Raw genomic sequence first — 13,381 nt, 5'->3', positions numbered from 1 at the left:
TGTATAGTGGTGTCAGTGTGTGTACTGTGCCCTAGTCCAGCTGAATGCTGAGCCGTGCCTGGGCATGGCATGGGGCGATCACAATTGTCAAATGAACTCTGAATTCAGGTGATGATTGGGTATTTCAGATGAGGGATCGGAGAAAAGGACATCTTGTAGATTTTTGATGATGTGTACATGTATACCCTTTTTTCCCTATGGTAGCCTACTACCCAGAGTGCAAATTACACCATGCTGCTTGTAGGGTCTTATTTCCACCAAGGGGTGCAGGTTTTACTAGTACAGATGCTACTGCTACAGTCAAGTCATTGAGATACAGAATAATGAGGCTACACAGAAGTGCAGGAAACACATGAAAGCAGCTCATGAGCCATAATAAATCGAAAAATACCCTGTTGGTCAGCCTGTGCAATCCCCTAGAGTCCAGTGAACACTCTTCTAGTTAAAAGTGGAAAGCTGGGACCTCGGCTCACGGTGGGCTGTGGTGTGGAGCATCGAAATGTGACAAAAGTAGAATGAAATAAATGCCATCGCATGACACTGATGAAAGTTTCCCCAACCGGTTGAGACTCTCTCTCTCCCTCTCTAGGTCTATATATAGGTCCCTGAGCAGATGTGTTCATTGACAGCTCCAAAGAGGTTAAGGTCAACCAAAAGAAAAACACCATAACTTTTAGCCATTTGACTTTGTAAGGTCGTTGAACAGTGGTGTTGTCATTATTTCTCCTGTTGCTGTTGGTCATAACACCGTTCTGATGACACATTATATAGTGTTGTGCTGCCAGAGCTCGATTAACCTTGTCCATAAATAGCCTATATTATGGCCTTATTTTTGTTGATTTTGCCCATAAAATGTGATGTCTTATCTGTGCCATGTTGTTGTATAGTTGTCTTTGTACTCACGCAAGTGCACAGAACTAACTTGGGACAATGGACTTGCAAGACAGCCGACCAAATTTCAGACGTGCCAGAAATCCATCCTGTCCTCTGGGAGCTAGATCATTGGTCATTCAGGTGATTGATGGTACAGAGAGATCTCCAGTCAGTTGTTTGATTAGCTTGGTGATGCTGTCACACACCAATCACTAAATGTTTGTCTAAATATTGATAGCTTATATTTCATCTTGAGATCAAATCACCTCTGTTAGTTTTCAGTGCGTTTAACTCGTTGTTTTTACATTCATTCAGATATATTGCCTTTAAACATTCATTCAGCTTAGGTGGTCCACAAAAACACTTAGCCACTGCGCCTAAGCCTTTCTATGCTAGAGAAAACCCAGATTTACACTCCCAGGTATTACTAATTGCATATAGAATCAGCTTGAGAGAATCTGGGCCTCTGTCTGTATTGGCTACATGGGTTGAGATTTATGGGAAGCAAACATGCCAGTGTGCACTGTCACTATATTCATCCAAGACTCTTATAAATGAATCCTATGCTATATGATTTTCACTACGTGTAAGCTGAATTTTCCACATAGGTGCTGTTTTTAAAAATTGTAAATCATATTTAGATCATTTGAGAACCTTTTAGAATAGAGGCTGCTGACTCTTTTTTCTTCTTACATTTTTATAGTAGCCAGTTCAGAGTCAGTCAGCCATGGTGGGAGGTGGCTTATTTGACATAGCAAGATAGGTGCTTGGAGTTATGTTTGGGCATCCAGCAGACTTCCCAGTGTCTCAAGTTACTTCCATCATTCAAAATAGCACATTCTCACATTCTCCAGCTAAAGCCATCAAGGCCAGAGCCTGAGCTCCCCTAACCAGGCCTTGAGGCTGTTTTATCAACTACTAATCTAATGCTCACTGGTGGTGGTTTTAGAATCATAACTCTTAATGACAATGTCAAAATACCTTTCAAACTCAGGCACAGACAGACAAACATACAGGTGACTCTGGGTGTGTTCTCTTGTTAGTAAGTGGTATTAGTTTCAAGGGAAGTTCCAGAGATTGCAGGACTTTGTTAAAGCAGACAATGGAAATACAAGGTATAGATAGTCACTTTTGTATAATTTCAAAGCAATAGCGCAAGTCATCCAGGCCTTTGTCTTTAAGCCATGCTTGAAGTTTGACCAACTGATCTGATTCATCTGGGTTCATAAATAAATATAACAGAGTATCATTTGTGAAGCAATGTAATTTTATGACATTTTCCTAATAATATTGGCTAAAGGAAGTATGTATAAAGAAAAGAGAATGGGGCCTAACACAGAGCCCTGTGGAACGACCTAACTAACTTTAGTCTGCACAGAGGATTCATCATTAACATGAACAAATGAGAGCCTTTCTGACAAATAAAATTTGAAACAACTTTTAGAGTTTAGAAGAAATTACGAGTCATCCAGGTCTTTGTCTTTAAGACATGCTTGATGTTTGACCAACTGATCTGATTCATCTGGGTTCATAGATAAATATAACTGAGTATCATCTGCACAGCAATGGAAACGTATGCCGTCAAAACTTGGTTTTAGGGTTCAGGTTAGGTATTGGGTGTTAGGGTTATGATAATAATAATAATAGTTTATTTATATAGCACTTTACAACTCCGCAGGAGCACAAAGTGCTTCACAAAAGGACACTAATACAAGACAATACTAAAACAATAGTCAAGATCATTAACATGAACAAATTTGAATCTATCTGATAAATGAGATTTGAACCAACTTAGTGCAGTTCATTTAATCCCAAAAACATGTTCAAGTCTTGGTAATAAGATGCTGTGATCAGTGGTGTCAAAAGCAGCAGTGAGATCTAAAAGGACAAGTATGGAGATGAGTCCTTTGTCTGATCAGGTCAGCTGGTCAAACTTCAAGCATGTCTTAAAGACATAAAGGCCTGGATGACCTGCAACTTCTTACTTCTAAACACTGACAAAACTGAAGTCATTGTGCTTGGGCCTGAAAATGTTAGAAATCTGCTATCTAATCATGTCGTTACTTTAGATGACATAGCTCTCGCCTCCAGTACTACTTTGAGGAACCTGGGTCAAGAGTAGGCTTTTTGAGTAGAGGTTTAATTACAGCAGCCTTAAAAGACTGTGAAACATAACATGTTAATAGAGAAAGGTTAATCAGATTTAATACGGACGTGTTAATTAGGGGCCAGACGTCGTTGAGCAGCCTGGTCGGGATGGGGTCTAAGAGACATTTTGATGATTTAGATGAAGCAATTGTTGAGGTCAACTCAGAGAGATCAATGGGAGAGAAGTAGTCTAAGTATAAATGAGGTCTGACAGATGTTTCTAAAGCCATTGTACTTGATGGCATGCCTGTAAGAGTTGTGGGAATTATTTGATTAATTTTTTCTCTAATAGTTGTGATTTTATTTGTAAAGAAGCTCATGAAGTCATTGCTGCTGAGATCTAAGGGAATGTTAAGCTCAACAGCACTGTGGCTCTTTGTCAGCCTGGCTACAGTGCTGAAAAGAAACCTGGGGTTGTTCTTATTTTCCTCTATCAGTGATGAATAAAATTTGGTTCTGGGACTATGAAGGGCTTTCTTATATGTTATTAAACTATCTTTCCAGGTTAGGAAAAACTCTTCTGACTTAGTGCAGCACCACCTCTTTTCCAGTTTTCATGATGCCTCCTTTAGGGAGCAGAGCTGCGAGCTCTATCACGGGGCCTCCTCTGTTTCACTGCCTTCTTTTTCAGAGGGGCAACAGTATCAAGTGTTCTACACAGAGAGGCTGCAGTGCTATCAACAAGATTATGGACTTGTGTTGATATGATCATAAAGATGACTCAAAAGATTTGAAGTGTTGCCTCCTTTCACAGCAATTTGTTTTCTGCTTGTTCTGCGGACAGGGTAACCACCTTCAATTAAGAGTCCATCAGGACTGTTGTAAAAAACAAAATATGCCCACACTTTGGACTTAGTGTTCTTAGATGGATGAAAATTCTCCAGAGGTTGTCACTCAGTTTTTCATTGCATTTCGCTATATTTTCACTGACCCAAACAAACCCATATTGCATACTGTGCTTGTGCCCGAGAACCTCAAACTATCTTTGGTTGATTCTGGACAGCAAGCTCGAAAATTCTCGGGGAGAATAGAAGGGTTTGCAGTTGATCTTTAAGAATTTCTAAGTCTGTGTTACATGTCCTCTGTAGCACCATGTCCTCTGTTGACCAGTCACAGTTCTGTTGTCTCTTTGTAGTATCTCTGAAGCCCTGATGAGTAGATGCAGTTTTGCGGAGACACACAGCAGCTATAGTGTAACCCTTTAACACAGAACTGTAAATCTAGCTCTACTGGCTTAAATCCTATTTCACTGTCTCTTGACAGTGTCTATTTGTATTATTATTGTTAAAGTTAAGAAACTATATAATGTATTAAATATAATAAATGTGTTTTTGCTGAAGTGGTTCACAGAAATGAGTGAAGCGGCCAGTAAAAATTCAAGCTTGCTAAGTTCAGGGTTACAACTAACAGTTCTCTTCCTTATCACTTACTCATTAACCTAAAAAAAAGTGATAAAACATGACCACTGCAGTTTCCTAGAGCCCCAGGTAATATCAGCCCATGTCATCTTCTCTTAGACTAACAGCCCAAGTACATACTGTATATATGCTACTGTGTTGTAATATGTTTTGTCAAAAGTTTTTTGTTAGAGTTTAGATCTTGTTGCATGTCACTGAGCCGTCTAACGCAGGGAACACAAAACTATGTTTCATGTGCGCTTATGTTCAGTGACGTCTGGAATGACTGTAGTAATTCTGTTATTGTATGATAAATTTTTATCTACTTATTCCTCTCTCTCTTTCTGTCAGATTTTTTTTTGTATTTAACAGTCCACTCACTTGCTCTTTGCCGTTCCTCCCTCTTTAGGTACATATCAGGGTCAGTGGACCGGTGGCATGCGTCATGGCTACGGTGTACGTCAAAGTGTCCCATATGGTATGGCCTCTGTCATCCGCTCACCTCTACGGACCTCCCTGGCTTCTCTCCGCAGTGAACAAAGTAATGGCACAGTACTACATGATAACCTGTCTGATAGCCCTGCCGGCACACGCGGTGGCTTTGTGCTCAACTTCCACTCCAATGGAGAGGGTTCAGAGAGGAAGAAGGGTCTTTTTCGACGTGGCTCCCTCTTTGGTAGCCTTCAGCGACTGCGCAAATCAGACTCGCGCTCATCAATTTCCAGTAAGCGCAGCTCAGCACACAGTGATACCACCATGAGCCGCATCAGTTCCAGTGACGCCAACTCAACCATCAGCTTTGGAGATGGAGAGCCAGGTGATGACTACCTGCCTCTGGAGGACAATGTGGATGCCACCACCACTGAGTCCTACATGGGTGAGTGGAAGAACGATAAGCGCAGCGGCTTCGGTGTCTCTGAGCGCTCCAATGGCATGAAGTATGAAGGCGAGTGGTTGAACAATAAACGCCATGGCTACGGCTGCACAATCTTTCCAGATGGCACCAAGGAAGAAGGGAAGTACAAGAACAACGTGCTGGCCCGGGGCATCAGGAAGCAGCTGATCCCGCTGAAGAACACCAAGACTAAACAGAAGGCGGATCGAGCCATTGAGGGAGCAGTGAGAGCTGCAGCTATTGCCAGAACCAAAGTGGAGATTGCCATCTCCAGGTAAAGTGTCGTGTTTAAGAATCTCAGAAACCTAAAAATCACTATATGTCCCTTTTTTTCTAATGCCTTCAACTAAGTATTTGGGCCATATTCTGCCAATATAATTAATAGGGTGCTGTGGAGCATGGACAGAGAATGAAGGGTGAGCGTAATGGGGATGGCTTGAAGAGATCCCTGGCTGGATTGTTTTTGTACTATCACCATGTTCCCCCAGTCTCAACTGTTTTGTTCTGTCCACTGTCATTATATAGAAATGACAACCAAAACTATGAAAGACCGAAGTTGTAATGAACCAAAATAGAAGTATATTAAGTGGAGATTACTTGGTCTACTAAAATGTAGGCAGGTTCTTGATAATGCTTTCCTTTAATTTTTTCCCCATTGTGGATAATAGTTTATATCTTTACCCCTCTGTGGAGTGCTCTTGCCTGGTGAACAGCAGCTGGTCTGAGATTTATTGTGAGGTGCTGATGTAGTAGAGTTCTAGGCATTCAGCGTGTCCCTCTCTGCCGCGACAAGTGGCCACTTTCACCACGACTTTCATCATTTGTCCCACATCCTGCATGTGTTACAGCATAACGTCTATAGGTGGCGCTCAGCCTACACTCAAAGGTACAGCACCCCATGCACACACAAACCATCGCCCATTGGCTGCAATATGAATGCCTACTTATAAGTAAAGAAAAAGCCCTGTGGTTAGGCTTCATTTTAAACCGTGATTATATTGTGTGTGGATTGTGATGTTAGTTTAATATTTTGTAGACTTTCCTTCAGACTAATGAGCCAACCCTTGCTCTTATAAAAACCATGCTCCTAGAGTATGCAACTAAACTGCAAATGCAGATGAGTTTTGAAGGGAACATATGTGATTGTTGGATGTATAACGTAGCGCTGCAGCATTTTTTAGCCACACCTCCCCATATAGACTTCTTAGGCCACCATGTCTCCTAAAACATTTCTATGGAACTCTTTTTTTAGGGAGCATTTAATTGTTGGATATTATTCCGATGTAACATCTTATTGAATGAATGAAGCCCTGAATGTCTCTATGGACACAGTAGGTAACTGTAACTATTTGGAGTGAACAGCGAAGCTGCGAAACAAAGCTCTGGTACTTTAGATGCTTGAGTTCAAGTCTACTTTGCATTTTGGTTGACCCACTGCTAGGGTTCTTGATCAAGTGGGGGCAGTGTCAGTCACTGAGAAATGACACCTAACTCATGGTATTATATGGTGTTACCGGCGTGCAGCATGGAGCCCTCGGTCCTGAGCTTTATTTTAACCCCTCATCAGAAAAACAAGTGAAAGACTCAATTTCCAAATCTTTCTGCAATGAAATTACAAATAAAAAGCAACAGCTACCAGATGTAAGGATGTTCTCTCAGCCCAATATTTCAGCCAATCATATGTCTCGATGAGCCGACTCTGTTGAAGGCAGAGCTCAGTCAAGGCTGCACATTTACTCTGCTGGTAGTTGTTATATTTAACTGCATAGTTTATTTACCATGCTGGTCATTTTAATAATTATTCATGTAATCTATTTGTCTTCATTTTTTGATGGTGTGATTATGTGTAGGCTGTGTTCATGGACCTGCAAGGTGTGAACTACAGTGGAAAATGAAATGTAGTGTGTGACAATACGAGACGTGAAAGGGCTGTAACAGCGTGTGTGATCACTCTGCTGATGGGAGGCTGCCACAGACAAATACCATCATTGCTGCACTGTTTCATTTTTCAGTTGTCAAATTATCTTAATTTAGTATCACTTTCATTCCTGATGTTATAGCAGTATTGTGATGGGAGATGTGAGCGCACCTCTGAGATCATGTGTACATGTGTTCTGGTATTTCTGTGCAAAAGCAACTTGGTTTATACACGTCTCACAAACTCACGCTTGTGAGACTTTTTTTTGTAACAAAATAAAGTATTACATGATAGTTTAAGGATTTCCTTGAATGGCCATAAATCCAGGCCCTTGCGCGTTCATGTGAGTTTGCCTGACATCCACTGGTGCCCCCACCATATTGGCAAAATGTTATATTGCCTTGTTTGTTATCTACATTTTCAATAAAGCTTATAAAAAAAAAACATCTGGTGCCATGGTAAAAGCAGAATTTTGTGACTGTGCCCAGTTTTGTGGATATATTTTCCCTCCTGCTGCTGCACTGTGACCACTGTGATGTGGAGAAAAATACAGGGCCTGAGGTTACTACATGTCTGGGAATGTTCCTGTACAGGGGTACAGGGACTCACTCTTTTACCTGACCGGGTCTAACCTACAAGCAGCCGGCCAGTGAATCCCCCCGCAGCGGTGAATGATCAGCTGATCAATGCTGGATTCCCCTTGAGCACAGTACCTGTGGCTTGAGGCCAGCATGTCTGCTGCATGTGATGTGTTGCAGTTTAACGAGCGGATTAATGATCCATGATGTTATTGCCGGTGGTACACCACCTGTTGGAATTAAGTTCACTGCTTTGGGACCGTACTGTATGTGGTAGTGTGGGGGAAGACACAGTGACCACCACTTGGATTTACTGACCTTGGAGCTACTTGAAAGGGAGCAATGTTTCCACTACTTGGTGGTACTTAACGGTAAGTTAAAAAAAAAAACACACATTACATGTCTGTTAATGCCTTGTTTCTATAATGTTAGAGAGAATTGTTGTAAGGCTGGAGAAGTTACTACGTATTTCTGCATTATGCCAGTTAAAATATGGGGTTTCTCAATTACCTGCTTTGTTTATAGTGTTTTGCATATCTGTTTTCATTGGTATATATACCGTTGTTTACCTATCTATGAAGGAGAAATTCAAATTAATTAATGCCGCTGAGGTTGATTGTGCTGTCCACTTTTGACACAACACCAGCACATTAATGAACTGTCCTCTCCTTTTTAGGAAGAGGCTTTCTGGTTTTATCATTCTGAAATAATTACAGACTATTTGGAGTTAAGAGGGGTGCCAAGATAATCTAGAGGTACCCAAGATCAAACATTAAATGGCTGGAAATGAGCAAACTGGGGCAGCGCGGTGGGTAGCACCATTGCCTCACAGCGAGAAGGTTCCGGGTTCATGGCCTTTCTGTGCAGAGTGGATTCTCTCCAGGTGCTCCGGCTTCCTCCCACAGTCCAAAGTCATGCAGCTTAGGTTGACTGGTGACTCTAAACTGTCAGTAGGAGTGAGTGAGTGAGTGAGTGTGTGTGTGTGTGTGTGTGTGTGTGTGTGTGTGTGTGGTTTGTCTATGTGTTGGCCCTGTGATGGACCGGCGACCTGTCCAGGGTGTACCCCACCTTTTGCCTGATGCCAGCTGAGATTGGCTCCAGCCCACCCACCCCTTGAGCCCGTTCAGGACTAAGCGGTATGGAAAATGAGATGAGATGAGAGATGAGCAAACTGAGCAGCCATGGGCTGTTTAATATCTGTATGATGTATACAAACTCTAAAGTTGTGGGAGTGATTTCTTTGATTATGTGTTGCTGAACAACCACCCTGACTGTATTTGGGGATAAGAGACAAAAAGATAACAGAGGAACCTGTGCACATTCCTGTACACATGCTTGAGTACATAAAGACATGAACACACACAGGGTGTGAGTGGTGGTGGTAGAATATGGGGTATGGTATACACAGTCTTTGGAGGTTGTAGTGCAGCCAGAGCTGATGAATGCTGGTCAGAGCTCAGGAACGTTTGGAAGGGTTTCAGCTTGCGTCACTTTTCCCGTCATCTGTGCAAATGGTGGCGAGGGAGGGAAGGAGAGAGAGAGTGGGAATGAAGTGAGAAAACAGAGGGAGAGAGATCAAGAGAGTAGGTGAGTGGGCTTCAGAGAGAGAGAGACAGTGAACAAGTAGGCACATTCTTGGCTAAATAAATTGCCAGTTTGTGTGTGTGTGTGTTTGTGTTTGTGCATGTGGGTTTATGTGAGAGAGTGTGTGCTCAAGTGTAAGCATGTCTTACCTGTTTGTGTGTTTGTGCGTCAGAAGTAGTGCTTGTCTAAATAAGGCCAGGGAGGAGGATGCTTATGAACAGCTGACAGGAATACTGTCTCACACTGCCCTCACAGCCTGAGACGCACACACACTCACAGAGTCAGTGCTTTATCTGGTATATTCCTTGGTCAGTGTGGAAGAACAATCTGAACTCTGTTCATGACAGAGCTGACCTTTGGGCTAGTCGTCCCCAGTTTTGTTTCTCTTGTGGTTCTGTGTTGATTAGGTGATTTTCTAAATAGCACAACCATGACCAGTAAGATGATAAGACTGAGAGGGTAATCAATTGTAGGTGTCTTGTTATTAACCATTTGAATAGTTTAGTGGAGCACGTTTTTGCCTAATGACATTACCATGTCTGAAACAGTAACCGTAGGAACACAAGTGTTTCAAATGGTAAAATTCCTAGATTTAGATTCAGATCAAAATGTCCTTTATTATCCAACAAAGGAGGGAAATTGTTGTACAGCCAATAGTATCCATGCATTCAATAACATCAACACCATTAAAATTAAGCATGCAAGTACAACAGCAATAGTGACGATCAACCATAGTTGATACATAAAATGCTCATCAAATCAACTTCTCTAAAAAAAAAAAAAAAACAATGGCAACTGGGATAATAGTTTTTAAACAATTTGTATTGCTCACTGGCCTGTTATATCTGTGATCTGACAGCTTGAATTCTCTGTGCAAGGGGTGGTTTAGATCAGCCAGGATTGACAGAGTTTCCCTAGGATCCAGTCTTGTACAGGATAGAAATATGTTTTTAATCTGTTCCTTTTCTTCAGGGTTAAAGGATAAGATCGGTATTTTTTTTATATTAACAGCATTTTCAACTCTCCCCATACAGACTAAAACTGACAATGAATGAGTGAGTATGGAGGATGGCACTGGTGATGCAGCAGTAGCTGAGAACGTGCTGTGTAGTTTTATAAATACACCAAAACATTGTATTGTAATTTGAATGGAAAGTTAAAGTGCCAGATAGTCTAATCCTAAATAGCCTATAGCAGTCATCTTCATGGACTGTGCAAAGAAGCAGTTGATTGCAGTAGAATGAGGTGTCTCAGGAGCAGCTTTAAGCTGGTTCAAATGATTAAGCAATGGGTTTACGAAAACTAATATAGTTTTGGTTGCCCCTGAATTTTGCAATCAAGATTTCTTGAGTTGTATTGTGGCTTTTACATTTTAATTCAAAAATGAATGTAATGAATTTAACTTTTGGTTGTATAGACTATTAAAATAATTCTGCTCTGACCTCTCAAAATTTGTGTTCAACATAATACTTTATTATCTCAATGAAATCCTGAAACAAATGTGTATCTGACACAAAAAGGCAATTTATTATTTCTGCTGGTAAAAAATATGTTTGGTGAGTGGATTTTTTTTTCATTTGCCAGCCACTTTGGCTGATGAATCAGAAAGGTAATTTCAGACCCTGCTACTTCGATGACACAAATTTACAAATACTGTAACACTGTAGTGAGATCAGTAATCTTATTGAATTTGATAAAGCTTTGTCCAGATTAACCATGGTGTACGAGTGTGTTAGTTACTTGCTGGATGCTAAACTCAATGAGTCTAGATATTACATTTGTAAATTTTTGCAGAACGTCCCATGCTCGGGCCAAAGCAGAGGCTGCAGACCAGGCTGCTCAGTCAGCCGCTCAGGATTCAGAGATCGCCAGAGCTGTGGCCAGAGAGCTTTCTCCGAGCTTCCATCAGCCAGGTACTGTACCAGAAGCAAAAACACACAGTAGAGAAAGAATGATTGTTTTTATCAGTATAATATACACTGATCAGCCTTAACATACAGTGAAAAGAGTTCCATGGCTCAATGATGGCCATGTTGTCTGATCCCATAGAAGAGCTATTGTTGCACAAAGTACTGGAAAACGTAATGCTGGTTCTGATAAAAAGGTGTCAGAACACATTGCATCACAGCTTAGTCCGTATGGGGCTGCATAGCCGCAAACCAGCTGGAGTGTCCATGTTGACCCCTGTCCACCAGCAAAAGTGCCTACAATGGGCAAATGAGCATCAGAACTGGACAGTGGAAAAAGGCAGTCTGGTCTGATGAATCACATTTTCTTTTACATCATGTGGACAGCCTGGTGTACGTGCATCACTCACCTGGCGAATAGAAGACATGCACTATGGGAAGAAGACAAGCTGGCGGAGGTAGTGTGATGCTGCCATTCATGTGGATGTTACTTTGACATGTACCATCTACCTAAACAGACCAAGTACACCCCTTCATGGCAACGGTATTTCCTTTATGGCAGTGGCCTCCTTCAGCAAGATAATGTGCCCTTCCACACTGCAAAAATGGTTAAGAAATGGTTTGAGGAGAACAATGAGTTCACGGTGTTGACCTGGCCTCCAGATTCCCCAAATCTCAATACAGCTGAAACCATTACTCTGAAACTGAAAAATTGTGGTGACACAAAATTTTGCACCTCTACTAACCCATGTCTACAAGGGTCTTCAGTCAAGCTTTGCAATGACGAAACACATTGACTGCACAGAGCTGTGTGCATGACTGTTGGTCACCCTGTGTGAGCTGTTGTTCTTCATAGAGACCCTCTCACACGCAAACTACTCCAGCGCACATCAAAGATTGCTGTTTATTTAGCATCTTATTTGCTGAGTGTCCATGGGCTAACATACTCCTGTATATGCCTCCTGTATAAAGGGGCGACTGTGGTTCAGTGGTAGAACGGTCATCTCCGACCGGAGGGTTGGAGGTTTGAATCACGGTGCCTGCAGTCCACATGTCAAAGCGTCCTTGGGCAAGACACTGAACCCCCCAAGCTGCCCCCGATTGTTAGAGCTGTTGGTGTGAGTTGCCGCCACAGATAGCTGCCTCGGTTCTGTACCGGAAACAAATTCCTTGTGTGTGTAACATAGCCAAATAAAGGTGATTATCCGGATTATCCTTATCCTGCACCCTAGCTTCCTCCAACATAGCACTCAAGGTAATGTACTTTGTATGAAACACAGGAATCAAAGAAGACACTCTACTCTCTCAGCACGACTGTTTATAGTGAGAGGACACAGTAGTCAATGATTGTCAGTGCACGGTTCCAGTCACTGGAAGGAGCAGTGTTCTTATTCAGATCCAATTATCAAACAGGAGTGTGTAATCAAACTGTCCTTTATACCAGACAGTAACAACCAGTAATATCTGGCTATCTGTCAGGTATCACCTAGCTTTCTTTGGTCATATTTCTGCTGTCATTCCAGGTCCTGACTACATAAGGCAGAAGTATAATGAGCCAGTAGAGGTGAAGGAGGTTCCTGTGGAGGAGAAAAAGGAGAAATCTCCCTCAGGGAGCCCTCATTTCTACCGTAAAGGAACAACACCTAACCAGTCTCCATCTCAGAGCCCAGAACCCAGCCCTTCTCCTTCTCCCACCGCACCTAAAAAAACCTTTTTTAGCAGCAAAACTCCTGCCAGCGTCCCTCCTGCAAAGCCTGCTGGGAAAGACAACAAAACCCCGACAGCTGAGTCTTTGACAGCAGGTAACCACCAGGTCTTTCTCATGGCACATGCTTGAAGTGAAATAGATTCATATGTATGTATGGAGACTCAGGCCCCTTTCAGACATGCACCCCTAGCCAGGAATTTGCCAGCTACACTGTGTGCACAATTATTAGGCAAGTTGTATTTTTGAGGATTAATTTTGTTATTGCACAACTACAGTGCTCTTGGTCAATCCAAAATGTTAACAAACCCTCAAACCTGAACATTTAAGTAGTAAAAGTGAAGTTTTGGCTTTCTTAAGAGAAGATCTACATGTG

General features: G+C 41.9%; 1 protein-coding gene across 2 annotated transcripts in view; it reads left to right on the top strand.

Moving 5' to 3' along the window:
• The window catches only part of jph1b (junctophilin 1b), a 29,968-nt gene that overhangs the window by 3,340 nt on the left and 13,247 nt on the right, over positions 1-13,381 (top strand). Inside the window, exons 2-5 of one of the 2 annotated variants that reach the window (XM_020619617.1) lie at positions 4,828-5,295; positions 5,416-5,587; positions 11,188-11,306; positions 12,824-13,102. In XM_020619617.1, the coding sequence (XP_020475273.1) occupies positions 4,828-5,295; positions 5,416-5,587; positions 11,188-11,306; positions 12,824-13,102 (1,038 nt within the window). Of the gene's footprint in view, positions 1-4,827; positions 5,588-11,187; positions 11,307-12,823; positions 13,103-13,381 lie in introns of both variants that reach the window. The other variant, XM_020619616.1, reaches the window with a different exon arrangement.

The sequence above is a fragment of the Monopterus albus genome, unplaced genomic scaffold, assembly GCF_001952655.1.
Source record: "Monopterus albus unplaced genomic scaffold, M_albus_1.0 scaffold223.1, whole genome shotgun sequence".
NCBI classification, from domain to species: Eukaryota; Metazoa; Chordata; class Actinopteri; order Synbranchiformes; family Synbranchidae; genus Monopterus; species Monopterus albus.
This window is presented reverse-complemented; position numbering and strand designations above follow the sequence as displayed.